At 47.9% G+C, this 15,450-nt stretch overlaps 2 protein-coding genes across 5 annotated transcripts in view; one reads left to right on the top strand and one right to left on the bottom strand.

Moving 5' to 3' along the window:
* The window catches only part of SMIM7 (small integral membrane protein 7), a 357,382-nt gene that overhangs the window by 115,309 nt on the left and 226,623 nt on the right, over positions 1-15,450 (bottom strand). The gene's annotated exons all lie outside the window — the stretch shown is intronic.
* The window catches only part of NWD1 (NACHT and WD repeat domain containing 1), a 75,108-nt gene that overhangs the window by 32,838 nt on the left and 26,820 nt on the right, over positions 1-15,450 (top strand). Inside the window, 3 exon segments of the mRNA XM_050769897.1 lie at positions 3,808-3,909; positions 3,912-4,004; positions 10,447-10,569. Coding sequence (XP_050625854.1) covers positions 3,808-3,909; positions 3,912-4,004; positions 10,447-10,569 — 318 coding nt within the window.

Here is a 15,450-nt window from a genome sequence, read left to right as displayed (position 1 = left end):
ACTGCAACCTCCACCTCCTGGGTTGTTCATGCGGTTGTCCTGCCTCAGCCTCCAGAGTAGCTGGGATTACAGGCGTGTGCTACCACACGCAGCTAATTTTTGTATTTTTTAGTAGAGATGGGGTTTTGCTCTGCTAGCCAGGCTGGTCTCGAACTCCTGACCTCACATGATCTGCCCACCTTGGCCTCCCAAAGTGCTGGGATTACAGGCATGAGCTACCATGCCTGGCTAAGAATTTCCTTCCTTTTTAAGGCTGAATAATATTGCATTGTATGAATATGCTACATTTTGTTTATCCATTCATCTGTCTGTGGACATTTATTTGTGTGTTTCTACTTTTGGCTGTCATGAAAAGGAATCACTAGATCACATGGCAATTTTGTGTTTAACTTTTTGAGGAACCACCACTTCATTTTCCACAACAGCTGCACCATTTTACAATCAAACTATGGGAGACAATAAATAATATCTTTTTATCTACCCTTTTATGTTCAGTGATAGGGGCCTGTGAATTAAACTAACAAAAGACAGCTTTACAGTAGAAAGGGCTCACATGTTTTAATTTTATATGCACAGAAGTTTCACAGAAGATAAGTGAAAACTCAGAGGAGTGTTTAGACCTGGGGCCTTAAATACCATGTTAACAAAGGGCAATAAATTGTGAGGTGAGTTCACAAAGGAAGGGAGAGTATTCAAGATGTTTAAGTCTCTGTATCCAAAGTGCTTCCCCATGGATGTGAATAGCATGTTTAAAAGGATGACCAGTGGCCTGTAATTCTCATGCAGGCTTCTAATCCTGGCTCTGCAAAGCATCCTTGAACTGTCTGCTTCTCTATATTCTCCTGGCCATCAGCCCAGAAGTGGCAGCACCACTGCTTCTCTTTATTCTCCTGGCCATCAGCCCAGAAGTGGCAGCAGAGGTGGCAGAGACCTGATGGTTTTATAAGGGGCTTCCCTCTTCCCTCAGCTCTCATTCTTCTCTCTCCTCCTGCCTTGTGAAGAAGGGCATGTTTGCTTCCCCTTCCACCATGATTGTAAGTTTCCTGAGGCCTCCCCAGCCCTGCAGAACTGTAGGTCAATTAAACCTGTTTCCTTTATAAATTACCCAGTTTGGGGTATGTCTTTATTAGCAGCACGAGAACGGACTAATACACACATAGACCAGTCATGGTCAAGACCACAAATTTTGAGCTCTACTGTGTCGATTGAAATCTTGGTGCTGCCACTTCTGGCAGTGTGACCTTGCAGACCCTTTACCATCCCTCCCCCTGCCCCACAGCCCTCAGTTTTCGCATCTGCAAAATAGGGATGCTGAGTGACCATCCCACCTAGGGCTGCTAGGAAGAGTATGTACATCAATTCACACAGAACCTCCACTCGTGATGCCATCTAAGGTCCTGTTACTGTCACATAATAGCACTGTTGACATGAACAGCCTTGGATGGGCTATTTCTGCCCTGAAACCCTATTTGTGTCATCTGCAAAATGTGCGATTGAACTAAAATGTGTCCAGAACTCCACCCAATATGAAGATGATGGTGCCTGTAATCATGTATGCCTTTCTTATACATTCACACAATCCCTACTGATTACCTGCCACTACCCTAGCTCCCACTGGGACCTAAACATAGTTAATGTTTGTCTCAGCCTTTAAGAGAGGGAGACGGGGCCGAGTGCGGGGGTTCACGCTTCTAATCCCAGCATTTTGGGAGGCCCAGACAGAAGGATTGCTAGAGGGCAGGAGTTCAAGACCAACCTGGGCAACATAGCGAGACCCTATCTCTATAAAAAAATTAACTAGTTAAAAATAGATAAATAGATGGCTGGGCACAGTGGCTCACGCCTGTAACCCCAACACTTTGGGAAGCTGAGGCAGGCAGATTACTTGAGGCCAGGAGTTTGAAACCAGCCTGGGTGACGGTGAAACCCCATCTCTACTAAAAATACAAAAATTAGCCAGGTGTGGTGGTGCATGCCTGTAATCCCAGCTTCTTGGGAGGCTGAGGCACGAGAATTGCTTGAACCCAGGAGGCAGATGTTGTGGTGAGCCGAGATCGCGCCACTGCACTCCAACTTGCACAACATAGCAAAACTCTGTCTCAAAATACACAAATAAATAAAGAGAAGGAGATGGAACAGCATACCAAACAACTGGAATTTAAGGCAACCGGAAAGAAAAATAACGCAAGAGGAGCTCGCCAGGAGTTGTAAACCTTGATGGAGCAACTTCCCAGGAAAACAGCCTTGGGCATGACTTCCCAGTTTAAGGAAGATTTAAAAGCCCAGATCTCTCAGCACGTTCCTTGCAAAGCCCCTTGATTGACAACCTGTGGCAACTCCAGCACCAAGGAGGATTAGTAGGAACAAATGTTATCACCAGAGGGCGCTGCTGGACAACCATGTGCTCTCCGTACATCCAAGCTGGGAAATGGGGAACATTCGACATCACATCCTAAATGATCCAACGCGATGGATCCTAAATGATCCATCCTAAATGATCCAACATCCTAAATGATCCAACAGAGGGGTCTCGCTCTGTCACCCAACCTCTGCCTCCCGGGTTCCAGCGACTCTCCTGTCTCAGCCTCCCGAGTAGCTGGGATTACAGGCCCGTGCCACTATGCCCGGCTAATTTTTCTTCATAGCCCATATTTTACAGAACAGTTTTAGGTTCACAGCAAAATTGAGTGAAAGGGGCAAAGATTTCCAATATATCCCTCCTCTGATCCTGCTTTTATTGAAAAGATTGGGTCTGAGCACAGTGGCTCACACGTATAATTCCAGAGCTTTGAGGGGTCGAAGAAGGAGGATACCTTGAGCCCAGGAGTTTGAGACCAACCTGGGCTACATAACGAGACCCCGTCTCTACAAAAAACAAAAAACTAACCAGGCGTGGTGATGTGCACCTGCATTTCCAGCTACCCAAGAGACTGTGGCCGGAAGATCGCTTGAGCCCAGGAGTTTGAGGCTGCAGTGAGCTGTGATCATGCCACTGCACTCCAGCCTGGGTGACAGAGCAAGACCCTGTCTCTAAAAAAATAAATAACTGGGCACGGTGGCTCACGCCTGTAATCCCAGCACTTTAGGCAGCCGAGGCGGATGGATCACTTGAGATCAGGAGCTCAAGACCAGCCCAGCCAACATGGTGAAACCCCGTTTCAACTAAACACACAAAAATTAGCTGGGTGTGATGGCAGGAGCCTGTAATCCCAGCTATTCGGGAGGCTGAGGCAGGAGAATCGCTTGAACCTGGGAGGGGGAGGTTGCAGTAAGCCAAGATTGCGCCATTGCACTCCAGACTGGGTGACAGGCTGAAACTCCATCTCAAAAATAACTAAAATAAAATAAAATAAACAAATAAATTAGCTGAGCATGGTGGCACATGCCTGTAGTCCCTAGTATTTGGGAGGCTGAGATGGGAGGATTGCTTGAGCCCAGAAGTTTGAGGCTGCAGTGAGCTTTGATCGTGCCACTGCACTCCAGCCGGGACAACAGAGTATGATAAAAGAGGAAGGAAGAAAGGAAGGGAGGGAGGGAGAGAAGGAGGGAGGCAGGAAGGAAAGGGAAGGGAAGCATTCTAGGCCACACGGGCAAAGGCTGGAGACTGGAAACAGCTGGGTGCAATTGAAGCAAGGTAAGTGTGTCTGGAGAGCAGAGAAGGAGACAGGAGAGGACAGCAGAGGCCAGTAGCTGAGGTATCGTGTCTTTTCTTTTGTCCTGGAGCCCCTGCAGGGAGTGGAGACTCAATTGGCAGGAGGGTACGGGGAGCTCAATCCAGGCAACTTAGTCTACATCCCTTTGTTGCAGAGAGGAGCCTCCTGTACACAGAACTGCTGGCCAGACTCCATTTCTTCACCACCTCACATCCAGCACTGGTGGGACAGCTATGCCAACAGGCCCAGAGCTGGTTCCGTTATGCGCACACCCTGTGCTGGTGCCCCTCGGAGGATTCCTCCAGCCCCCGGGAGGACCCCTCCGGGCAACCCTCAGCGGTTGTCACAAAGGTGAGTCTCGCTAGCGTACTGAAAATCCCAGCAAGCACCTGCTTGCTTGGGGGCAGTGAATGCTGCGTGTTTGAAGTTGTCCTCTGGGACTCCCTTGTGCTAGTCCGGAGGCCCCAAGCGTGCCATCAGAGCCTGCCCCTGCTGTCTCATGCCGAATCGACTCTCTCTGCCCCCTGCCAAGGGACTGCAGATGTCTCATATAAATTCTGCTAATAAGCCCCATGCTAGCGAATGCCTCTAAGCTTCCCATCTCCAAGGGATTGGTGCCCATCTGACGGTTTTGGCTATTTACAAGCTCATGCTAATAAGTCTGAAAGCTAGGAACTGATGCCTGACAGGCCCCTGAGAAGCTGACGGAACTGTAAGCAGCCTTTGGAATCCCAGAATGTAAGGGAGAGAAGAGGATTTAGGTTTTGCCATCCATTTGTCATTCATTTTTTTCTTCCTTCCTTTCATCAATCCATCCATTTATTCACCTTCCTACTCTTCCATCCAATTACCCTCCCATCCATTCATTCATCTATCTACCTCCCACCCTTCCATTCATCAATCCATCCATCCACCACCCTCCCACCCACCCATCCATTCATCCATCCATCTATCCATCCATTCATCTATTAATTCACTTTCCTACTCTTCCATCCAATTACCCTCCCATCCATTCATCCATTTACACTCCCACCCTTCCATTCATCTATCCATCCATCCATCAACCACCCTCCCACCCACCCATCCATTCATCCACTCGTCTTCTCTGCCACCCTTCCATCCATCTACTGCCACCTTCATCCATCCATCCATCCATCCATCCATCCAACCATCCACCTTCCTACTCTTCCATCCAATTACCCTCCCATCCATTCATTCATCTATCTACCTCCCACCCTTCCATTCATCAATCCATCCATCCACCACCCTCCCACCCACCCATCCATTCATCCATCTATTCATCTATTAATTCACCTTCTTACTCTTCCATCCGATTACCCTCCCATCCATTCATCCATCTATTTACACTCCCACCCTTCCATTTATCTATCCATCCGTCCATCCATCAACCACCCTCCCACCCACCCATCCATTCATCCACTCATCTTCTCTGCCACTCTTCCATCCATCTACTGCCACCCTCATCCATCCATCCAACAATCCATCCATCCATTCATCTTCCCACTCTCCCATCCATCTACCCTCCCACTCTTCCATCCATCTATCCATCCATTCACTCATCCACCCACCCATTCATACATCATTTGTCTATTCATCCAATCATCTACCCACCCTTCCATTTATCCATCGATTCATTTATCAAACCACCTTCCTCTCCATCCATCCATCCATCCATCCATCCATCCATCCATCCATCTATCCATCCACCCTCCCACCCATCCACCCATCCATCTACCCACCCTGACACCCTTTCATCCATCTATCCTCCATCTACAAATCCATCTACCCTCCCACTTTTTCATCCGTCTGCTCTTCCACTGTTCCATCCATCCACCCATCCACCCACCTATCTTTCATCCATCTATCCTCCATCTATCCATCTACCCTACCACTGTTTCATTTATCTAGCGCCATTCATCCATCCACCCATCCATTATTCATCCATTCATCCAATCATTTACCCACCCTTTCATTCATCTATACATCCATCCATCCATTCATCAAACCACCTTCTTATCCTTTCATCCATCCATCCACTCACCCATCCATCCACTCACCCACCTATGCACCTTTCCTTCCATCCATCCACTCACTCATCCATTCGTCCATTCATCCATTCATTCATCCTTCAACCCTTTCTTTCTTCCTTCCTTCCTCTCATCTATCCACTCATCAGTCATCCACCCCTCTACCCACTTATCCTTCCATTTTCTTCATCTGATCATCTTCCATTCACTCACTTACCTCTCCACCCATCCACACACTCTGCCATTCATCAGCTTTCTCACTTCAATTTCATCTAGAAACTGATTCCTCCATCTACCCATCTACCTGCCCATCCCTTCACCCACTCACTCATCCAGCTAGCCACCTGTCTACCCACTTGTTGACCTCCATTCACCCATCTATTTATCTGCCCACCCACAATCTCTCACATTGATTGTGAGACCACTGAATTCACTTGTGGTTCAAATGTCAGAGCTCTCACTGTGCCAAATGACCTGGTAGTGAGAGCTGCACTCCCCAGGCATATTATTTTCAAAATAGAAATGCTAAGAGACACTAAGTACAGTGCATGGAGGAATTGATTTAGGGGTAGCCACTAGAATGCTGTGTTGAGGAGGATTCTGAGACTGAAGTTGGCATAGTGGGAAAGAGTGTATTTGTTAGGATATAGACTCAGAAGTTGTAAAAAAAAAAATAGCCAAAATATCAGTGGCTTAAATAAAATAGGAGTTTAATTATCTCTTATGAAATAGTTCAAGCAAAAGCAGAGGTAAAAGGGAGTCCTTAGGGTGTCTGGCACCCATACGCCTTCAATCTGGTTGCTCTGCCATTTTCAGTGTAGGGCTGTCCTCATTGGCCCAAGATGGCTGCTCCAGCTCCTACCATCAAGATGGCATTGCAGCCAGTGGGAATAGGAGAAGCAGATGGCAGGCCTCTTCATTTTAAGGGCATGACCTAGAAGCAGAACTAAATATTTCTATTCCTGTCACATTGGCAAGAACTTGGGTATCTCCAACTGTAAGGAAGCCTAGGAAATATGGTCTTTTCTTTTTTTCTTTCTTTCTTTTTTTTTGGCGATGGAGTTTTGCTCTTATCGCCCAGGCTGGAGTGCAGTGGCGCAATCTTGGCTCACTGCACCTCTGCTTCCCGGGTTCAAGCCATTCTCCTGCCTCAGCCTCCCAAGTAGCTGGGATTACAGGCACATGCCACCACGCCCAGATAATTTTTGGTAGAGACCGGGTTTCACCATGTTGGCCAGGCTGGTCTCAAACTCCTGACCTCAGGTGATCCACCCACCTTGGCCTCCCAAAGTGCTGGGATTACAGGGGTGAGCCACTGTGCTCAGCTAGGGAAATATGGTCTTTGTGCGGATAACAATGTACTCAGCTAAAACCTATGAGCTTTTGGGTTTTATTACTAACAGTGAGATTATAGAATGGCTATGGAGGCACAAATCACACACAGTGCTATAATTGAATAATGATGTCTGTTATGGCACAGGCATAGGAAGTTACAGCTTAGAGTGACATTATTGTCATCTCTGGGGCAGGGAAATGTTCTGTGTTTCAGATCCACTGTGCCCCATTCTACATCCTCTAGTCCTGTTAAAGTTGAGAAAGTTCTTACCCGTGTGGGCTTCAGTTTGTTCATTTTTAAAATGAAAAGTATGACTGGGTATGGTGGCTCACGCCTGTAATCCCAGCACTTTGGGAGGCTGAGGCAGGTGGATCACGAGGTCAGGAGTTCAAGACCAGACTGGCCAACATGATAAAACCCTGTCTCTACTAAGAATACAAAAATTAGCCGAGTGTGGTGGTGGGCGCCTGTAATCCCAGTTACTCGGGAGGCTGAGGCAGGAGAATCGCTTGAAACTGGAAGGCGGAGGTTGCAGTGAGCGGAGATCGTGCCACTGCACTCCAGCCTGGGCAAAAGAGCAAAACTCCGTCTCAAAAAAAAAAAAAAAAAAGAAAAATGAAAAGTATGAGTTAATATTTCCAAGGTCACACAATGAGTGCATGACAAGAAAAAAAGTAAAAGAGGCTGAGAACAGTGATTTATGCCTGTAATCCCAGCTCTTTGGGAGGCCAAGGCAAGAGGATCTCTTGGGCCCAGATGCTCAAGACCAGCCTGGGCAACATAAGGAAACTCTGTCTCTACAAAAAGTTAAAAAAACAAACAAACAAAAAGCTGGTCATAGTGGCATGTGCCTATAGTCCCAGCTACTCAGGAGGCTAAGATGGGAGAATGGCTTGAGCCCAAGGGTTCAAGGCTGCAGTGAGCTATGATTGTGGCAGTGCACTCCAGCCTGGGTGACAGAGTGAGACCCTATCTGAAAAAAAAAAAAAAAAAAGAAGGGAAGGGAAGGAGAGTAGGGAGGGGAAGGGAGGGAAAGGCGAGGGAAGAGGGATGGAACTGGAGGGACGAAAAAGGGGAGGGAAGAGGGAAGGGAAGGGGAAAGGGGAAGAAAGGGAACGGGAGGGAAAGGGAGGGAAGGGAAGGGAAGGGGAGGGGGGAGGGGAGGGGAAAGAGGAGGGAAGGGGAGGGGAGGGAAAGGGAGGGGAGAGAAGAGGAGGAAAGGGGAGGGGAAAGAGGAGGAAAAGGGAGGGGAAAGAGGAGGGAAGGGAAGGGGAGGAAAGGGGAAGGGAAAGGGGAAGGGGATGGGAGGGGGGAGGGAAGAGGAGGGAAAGGGAAGGGAAAAGGGAGGAAAGGGAAGGGGAGGGGAGGGGCGGGAAAGGGAAGGGAGTGAAGAGGGAGAGAAGGGGAGGGGAAAGGGGAGGGGAAAGGGGAGGGGAAAGGGGAGGGAAGGGGTAGGGAAAGGGGAGGGGAGGGGAAAGAGGAAGGAAGGAGAAAGGGGAGGGGAGGGGAAAAGAGGAAGGAAGGAGAAAGGGGAGGGAAGGGAAGGGAAGGGGAAGGAAAGGAAGGAGAGAGGAGGGAAGGGAAGGAGAGAGGGAGGGAAGGGAAGGAGAGAGGAGGGAAGGGAAGGAGAGGGGAGGGAAGGGAAGGAGAGGGGAGGGAATGGGAGGGGAGGGAAGAGGAGGGAAGGGGAAGGAAAAGGGGAGGAAAGGGAAGGGGAGGGGAGGGGAGGAAAGGGAAGGGGAGGGGAGGGGAGGGAAAAGGAGAGGAGGGAAGAGGGAGAGAAGGGAAGGGGAAGGAAGGGGAGGGGGAAGGGGAGGGAAGGGAAGGGGGAAGAGGAGGGGAGGGGAAAGAGGAGGGAAAGAGAAAGGGGAAGAGAAGGAAGGGAAGATGAGGGAAGGGAAAGAGAGGGAAGGGGAGGAAAGGGGAGGGAAAGAGAGGAAAGGGGAGGAAAGGGAAAGGGAGGGAAGGAGAGGAGAAGAAAGAAAAGAAAACAAATCCCATCTCCTCACTCTCTGTCCCAGTGAGGTGGAAACAAAATTCTGTATTCTCAGAGCTTGACTGGCTCTGATTCAACACCACCTCTCAACCATTTTACACATGGGGGAGAGGCACAGAGAAGGAAAAGGACTTCCTTTCTTTACTCCAGGACATTCAGAAAGTTCAGTTTCTTAATGTCTAGGCCCACATTTTCTACAATATATCTTGGCCCTTCTCTCTCTCCAGTGATATTTTAATCAAACTCCACCAGGCAGAGAGCTTTGGGGTGTGTTGGCCCAATTCATTGGCAAATATATATATTTTTTTCTTTAGGACATCAGCCTTTGCTTTTCTACACCGGTTGAACTCAGAGATGTCAAAAACAGAATCCTCATTCTCAGCCAATATGATTTCTTTCTTTTCTTTTCTTTTCCTCTATTTTCTTTCTTTCTTTCTTTCTTTCTTTCTTTCTTTCTTTCTTTCTTTCTTTCTTTCTTTCTCTCTCTCTCTCTTTCTTTCTGTTTTCTTTCTTTCTCTCTTTCTTTCTTTCTTTCTTTCTTTCTTTCTTTCTTTCTTTCTTTCTTTCTTTCTTTCTTTCTTTCTTTCTTTCTTTCTTTCTTTCTTTCTTTCTTCTTTTTGTTGTTGTTGTTGAGACAGAGTCTCCCTCTCTCACTCAGGTTGGAGTGCAGTGGTGTGATCTCAGCTCACTGCAACCTCCACCTCCTGGGTTCAAGTCATTCTCCTGCCTCAGCCTTCTGAGTAGTTGGGATTACAGGTATGCTCCAGTATGCCTGGCTAATTTTTATGTTTTTAGTAGAGACTGGGTTTCTCCATGTTGAACATGCTGGTCTTGAACTCCTGACCTCAAGCAATCCACCCACTTCGGCCTCCCAAAGTGCTGGGATTAGAGGCACGAGCCACCGTGCCCAGCCACAGCCAATGTAATTTCGTTTCTGAGTTTTCTTCAACTAAGGCAGCGTTTCTCAGCCATGGCATTGCTGACTTCTGGGGCTCAATCTTTCTCTGGGATGGAGCTGTTATGCATTATTGGGTATTGAGCAGCATCCCTGGCCTCCACCCACCAGATGGCGGTAGTGTCCTTGAACATCCTTGTCCCCAGTTGTGGCACCTCAAGATGTCTCCGGACACCGATGTGTGTCCCCTGGGTGAGCACTGCCAGACTAGACAGACACTTATGACCACACTGTGATTCAGTCCCCTTTCTGAAGTGAATGTCACAGCCCAGAGTGTGAATCTGTGTATCTGAGTCTGTGAATCTCTAATCCTTGCTGTGTAGCTTTGGGCAAGGGACCAAATCTGTCCGTGCTTCAGTTGTCTTATCTGTGAAGTGGGGGGCTCATTAGAGGACCCCATAGCTGAATACTTTGACAAAGGAACTGAGATCACTGCTGTTGCCTCTGTGTGGCTGCAGGCATCACCGCCATGGCATGGGGTGTGGAGGAGAAGCTGCTGGTGATTGGCACCCAGGATGGCATCATTGCTGTGTGGGACATGGAAGAGCAGCATGTGATCCACATGCTAACGGGACACACAGGTGAGACTTGGGAAATGGGGTTTGTCGTCAGCTTCCATAGTGAACAGTCAGTTCTCAGAGCCCCTTCCCCACAGATTCACTTCTCTGTATTGAAACCCTGGCCTTTGTTCCTGCATCACGTAGCTATAGCTGCATAACAAACCATCCCAAAACACAGTAGTTTCAAAAAAGCCATTTCTTTTTCTTTTTAAATATGGGATCTCACTGTATTGCCCAGGCTGGAGTGCAGTGGTGTGTTTATAACTCACTGCAACCTCAAACTCCTGGACCCAAGTGATCCTCCTGTCTCAGCCTCCTGAGTAGCTGAGACTACAAGCACATACCACTATACCCAGCTAATTTTTTAATGTTTGTAGAAATGGGGTCTTGGTATGTTGCCCAGGCTAGTCTGAAACTCTTGGGCTCAAGTGATCCTCCCTCCTTAGCCTACCAAGTAGTTGGGATTACAAATTTGAGCCACAGACAAGCTATTTCTTTAGCTCACTTCCTGTGCATTGGCAATGCAGGCTGGGCTCAGATGGGCAGTTTTCTGCTCTCAGCTGGACTTGCTCATGTATCTGCAGTCAGTCAGTGGATCATCTAGGAGTTGGCTGAATCTGAATGTTTTCAAATGAGGCAACTCAACTTTGCTCCATGTGGTCTCTCATCATTCAGTATCCTTCAGGTCTCTCATCCCTAGCAAAGGCAGGGTTTCAAGAAAACAAGTAGGCACTCACAGAATCTCTTAAACCTGGACTTGGAATTGGCACCTGGTCACATTTACATTCTCTTGACCAAAGGAATTCACAATAACAGTCTAGTAGGGAAATAGGCTAAATAGGCTTTCTTCCTTTTTTTCTTTTCTTTTCTTTTTTTCTTTCTTTTTTCTGACAGGGTCTTGCTCTGTTGCCCAAGCTGGAGTGCAGTGGCACAATCTCAGCTCATTGCACCCTCAGCCTCCTGGGCTCAAGCAATCCTCCCACCTCAGCCTCTTGAGTAGTTGGGACTATAGACACACACCACCACACCTGGCTAATTTTTGTATTTTTGGTAGAGACAGGGTCTCACTATGTTGCTCAGGCTGGTCTCAAGCTCCTGAGCTCAAGCAATCCTCCTGCCTTGACCTCCCAAAGCGCTGGGTTTACAGGTGTGAGTCACTACACCCGGCCTAGGCTTCATTTTTTGATGGGAGGAGCTGCAAAGTCACATTGCCACGGGTGTGGATCAGGAAGGGTGAAGAATTGTGGTCCTTTTTGCATTTGTCGACCTCAGATCCTAAGAAAGGTTGTTTATTTCTACATAATCCCTTAACAGATATGACTTATTTCTATAACCAATTGTTGAGTGTCTGCTGTGTACCAGGCCCTGTTCTAGATGCTGAAGAGAGATAGACCAGGGTCAGAACTAGGATGGAAAACTATTCATTTTTGAGGACTAATCTCAAGGGTCCTCCCTTTGGGAGAGATGATTCCCACAGTAGAGTTCATAACTAGCTCCCTCGTGCTCTCCTGCAGCTTGATGTACATAAGACCACATTGGCTAAGACTACAGTTGGCTGGGCATGGTGGCTCATCCCAGCACTTCAGGAGGCTGAGGCAGGCAGATCACTTAAGCTCAGGAGTTTGAGACCAGCTTGGGCAACATGGCGAACCCACATCTCTACAAAAAAATGCAAAAATTAGCCAGGCATGGTGATGTACACCAGTAGTTCCAGCTACTTGGGAGGTTGGGGCATGAGATTCACTTGAGCCCAGGAGGTTGGGGCTGCAGTGAGCTGTGATTACACCACTGTACTCTAACCTGTGAAACACAGCCAGACCCTATCTCCAAATAAATAAATAAATAAATAAATAAATAAATAAATAAATGTAGGACTACATTTATTTGTTGACCTGAGATCTTATTACTATTGTTTGAGGGCAAGGCTTATGTTTTATTCAACATACTCCGTGCTTATTTGTTGAATAAATAAGTTAAAATATCCCATGTGTTTAAAAAATACATTTAACAGAATCAAGCCATAGAAAATTAGCTTTAGAAAAAATCTAATCTAGCCCAGGAGCGGTGGTTCACACCTGTAATCCCAGCACTTTGGGAGGCCTAGGCGGGCGGATCAGGAGGTCAGGAGATCGAGACCATCCTGGCTAACACGGTGAAATCTTGTCCCTACTAAAAATACAAAAAAAAATTAGCTGGGCATGGTGGCGGGCACCTGTAGTCCCAGCTACTTGGGAGGCTGAGGCAGGAGGATGCCTTGAGCCCAGGAGTTTGAGTTCAGCTGGGGCAACAGAGTGAGATCCTGTCGTTTGGTTGTTGTTGGCTCTGTTGTCCTTCCTTCCTTCCTTCTTTCCTTCTTTCCTTCCTTCCTTCCTTCCTTCCTTCCTTCCTTCCTTCCTTCCTTCCTTCCTTCCTTCCTTCCTTCCTTCCTTTCTTTCCTTCCTTTGTCTCTCTCTCTTTCTCTCTCTCTCTCTCTCTTTCTTTCCCTCCCTTCCCTCCCTCTCTCCCTCCCTCCCTCCCTTCCTTCCTTCCTTCCTTCCTTCCTTCCTTCCTTCCTTCCTTCCTTTCTTTCTCTCTCTGTCTTTCTTTCTTTCTTTCTTTCTTTCTTTCTTTCTTTCTTTCTTTCTTTCTTTCTTTCTTTCTTTCTTTCTTCTTTCTTTCTTTCTTTCTTTCTTTCTTTCTTTCTTTCTTTCTTTCTTTCTTTCTTTCTTTCTTTCTTTCTTTCTTTCTTTCTCTCTTTCTTTCTTCTTTTTCTTTCTGGATCTTACTTTGTCATCCAGTCTGGAGTACAATGATGCAATCATGGTTAACTACAATCTTGACGCCCCAGGCTCAACCAATCCTCCCACCTCAGCCTCCTGAAGAGCTAGGACCACAGGTGCAAGCTAATTTTTAAAATAGTTTTTGTAGAGACTGGGTCTCACTGTGTTTCCCAGGCTGGTCTTGAATTCCTGGCATCAAGCCATCCTCCCACCTAAGCCTCCCGAAGTGCTGGGATTATAGGCATAAGCCGCTGTACCTGTCTCTTAAAAATAAATTTTAAGGCTGAGCATGGTGGCTCATGCCTGTAATCCCAGCACTTTGGGAGGCTGAGGCGGGTGGATCACCTGAGATCAGGAGTTCGAGACCAGCCTGGCCAACATGGCGAAACCCCATCTCTACTAAAAGTACAAAAATTAGCCAGGCATGGTGGTGCACACCTGTAGTCCTAGCTACCTGGGAGACTGATGCAGGAAGATTGCTTGAACCTGGGAGATGGAGGTTGCTGTGAGCCGAGATCACGCCACTACACCGCAGCCTTGGTGACAGTGAGACTCTGTCTCAAAAAGAAAAAAAAGGCTGGGCACGGTGGTTCACGCCTGTAATCCCAGCACTTTGGGAGGCTGAGGCGGGCGGATCATGAGGTCAGGAGCTCGAGACCATCCTGACTAACAAGGTGAAACCCCATCTCTACTAAAAATACAAAAAATTAGCCGGGTGTGGTGGCGGGCGCCTGTAGTCCCAGCTACTCAGGAGGCTGAGGCAGGAGAATGGCATGAGCCTGGGAGGTGGAGCTTGCCGTGAGTTGAGACTGCGCCACTGCACTCCAGCCTGGGCGACAGAGCGAGACTCCATCTCGGAAAAAAAAAAAAAAAAAAAAAAAAAACGAAAGAAAGAAAGAAAAATTAACTATACAGGAGCACCTGTAGTCCCAGGCTGAGGCTGAGGCAGGAGGATCACTTGAGCCTGGGAGAGCGAGGCTACAGTGGGCTGTGATTCCATTACTATGCTCCAGCCGGGGTAACACAGCCAGACCCCTATCTCTAAAAATAATAACAATGTTAACAATAATAATAAAGTATACAGGAGGATATGCATAGGCTATATGCAAATACTGCACTATTTCATATAAGGCACTGGAGCGTCTGTGGATTTTGGTATCCGCAGGGGTGAAGGAAGGGCAGGGAAGAGGAAAGATCCTCCCAGGTACAGGAAGCAGCAAGGGCAAAGGTCCTGAGAGGGGAATGAGGTGGGCGGGTCTATAGAACAGCAAGGAAATCATGAGACTGGAGCTCCAGAGATTGTGTCAAATAAAAAGGAGCAGTCGGCTGGGCGCGGTGGCTCACACCTGTAATCCCAGCACTTTGGGAGGCCAAGGCGGGTAGATCACGCGGTCAAGAGATTGAGACCATCCTGGCCAACACGGTGAAACGCTGTCTCTACTAAAAATACAAAAATTAGCCAGGCATGGCGGTGTGAGCCTGTAGTCCCAGCTACTCGGGAGGCTGAGGCAGGATAATCGCTTAAACCCGGGGGGCAGAGGTTACAGTGAGCCGAGATTGCACCACTGCACTCCAGCCTGGACGACAGCGCGAGACTCCGTCTCAAAAAGCAAAATAAAACAAAACAACAACAACAACAAAAAGGGGCAGTCACCAGAGGCCACATGGTGTATGACTTCCATGGATATGAAATGTCCAGAACAGACTAATCCACAGAGACGGGAGGCAGACTAGTGGTTGCCAGGGGTCAGGGGAGGGGAGTGGGGAGTGACTGCTGATAGGGACAGGGTCTCCTGGGGGGTTGCGAATGTTCTGGAACTAGATAGAGTGAGGGTTGCACAACACTATGAATGTGCTAAATGCCACTGGATTGTTTGCTTTAAAATGATTAATGTGATAGGCCAGGCGCAGTGGCTCACGCCTGTAATCCCAGCAGTTTGGGAGGCTGAGGTGGGCGCATCACTTGAGGTCAGAAGTTCAAGATCAGCCTGGACAACATGGTGAAACCCCATCTCTACTAAAAATACAAAATTAGTTGGGCGTGGTGGTGCATGTCTGTAGTTCCAGCTACTCAGGAGGCTGAGGCAGGAGAATCGCTTGAACCCCAGAGTGGGAGGTTGCAGTGCGCTGAGATTGCGTCACT

Source organism: Macaca thibetana, chromosome 19 (assembly GCF_024542745.1).
Source record: "Macaca thibetana thibetana isolate TM-01 chromosome 19, ASM2454274v1, whole genome shotgun sequence".
In the NCBI taxonomy this organism is placed as follows: Eukaryota; Metazoa; Chordata; class Mammalia; order Primates; family Cercopithecidae; genus Macaca; species Macaca thibetana.
Note: the sequence above shows the minus strand (reverse complement) of the source record. Positions and strands in the feature narration are given on the sequence as shown.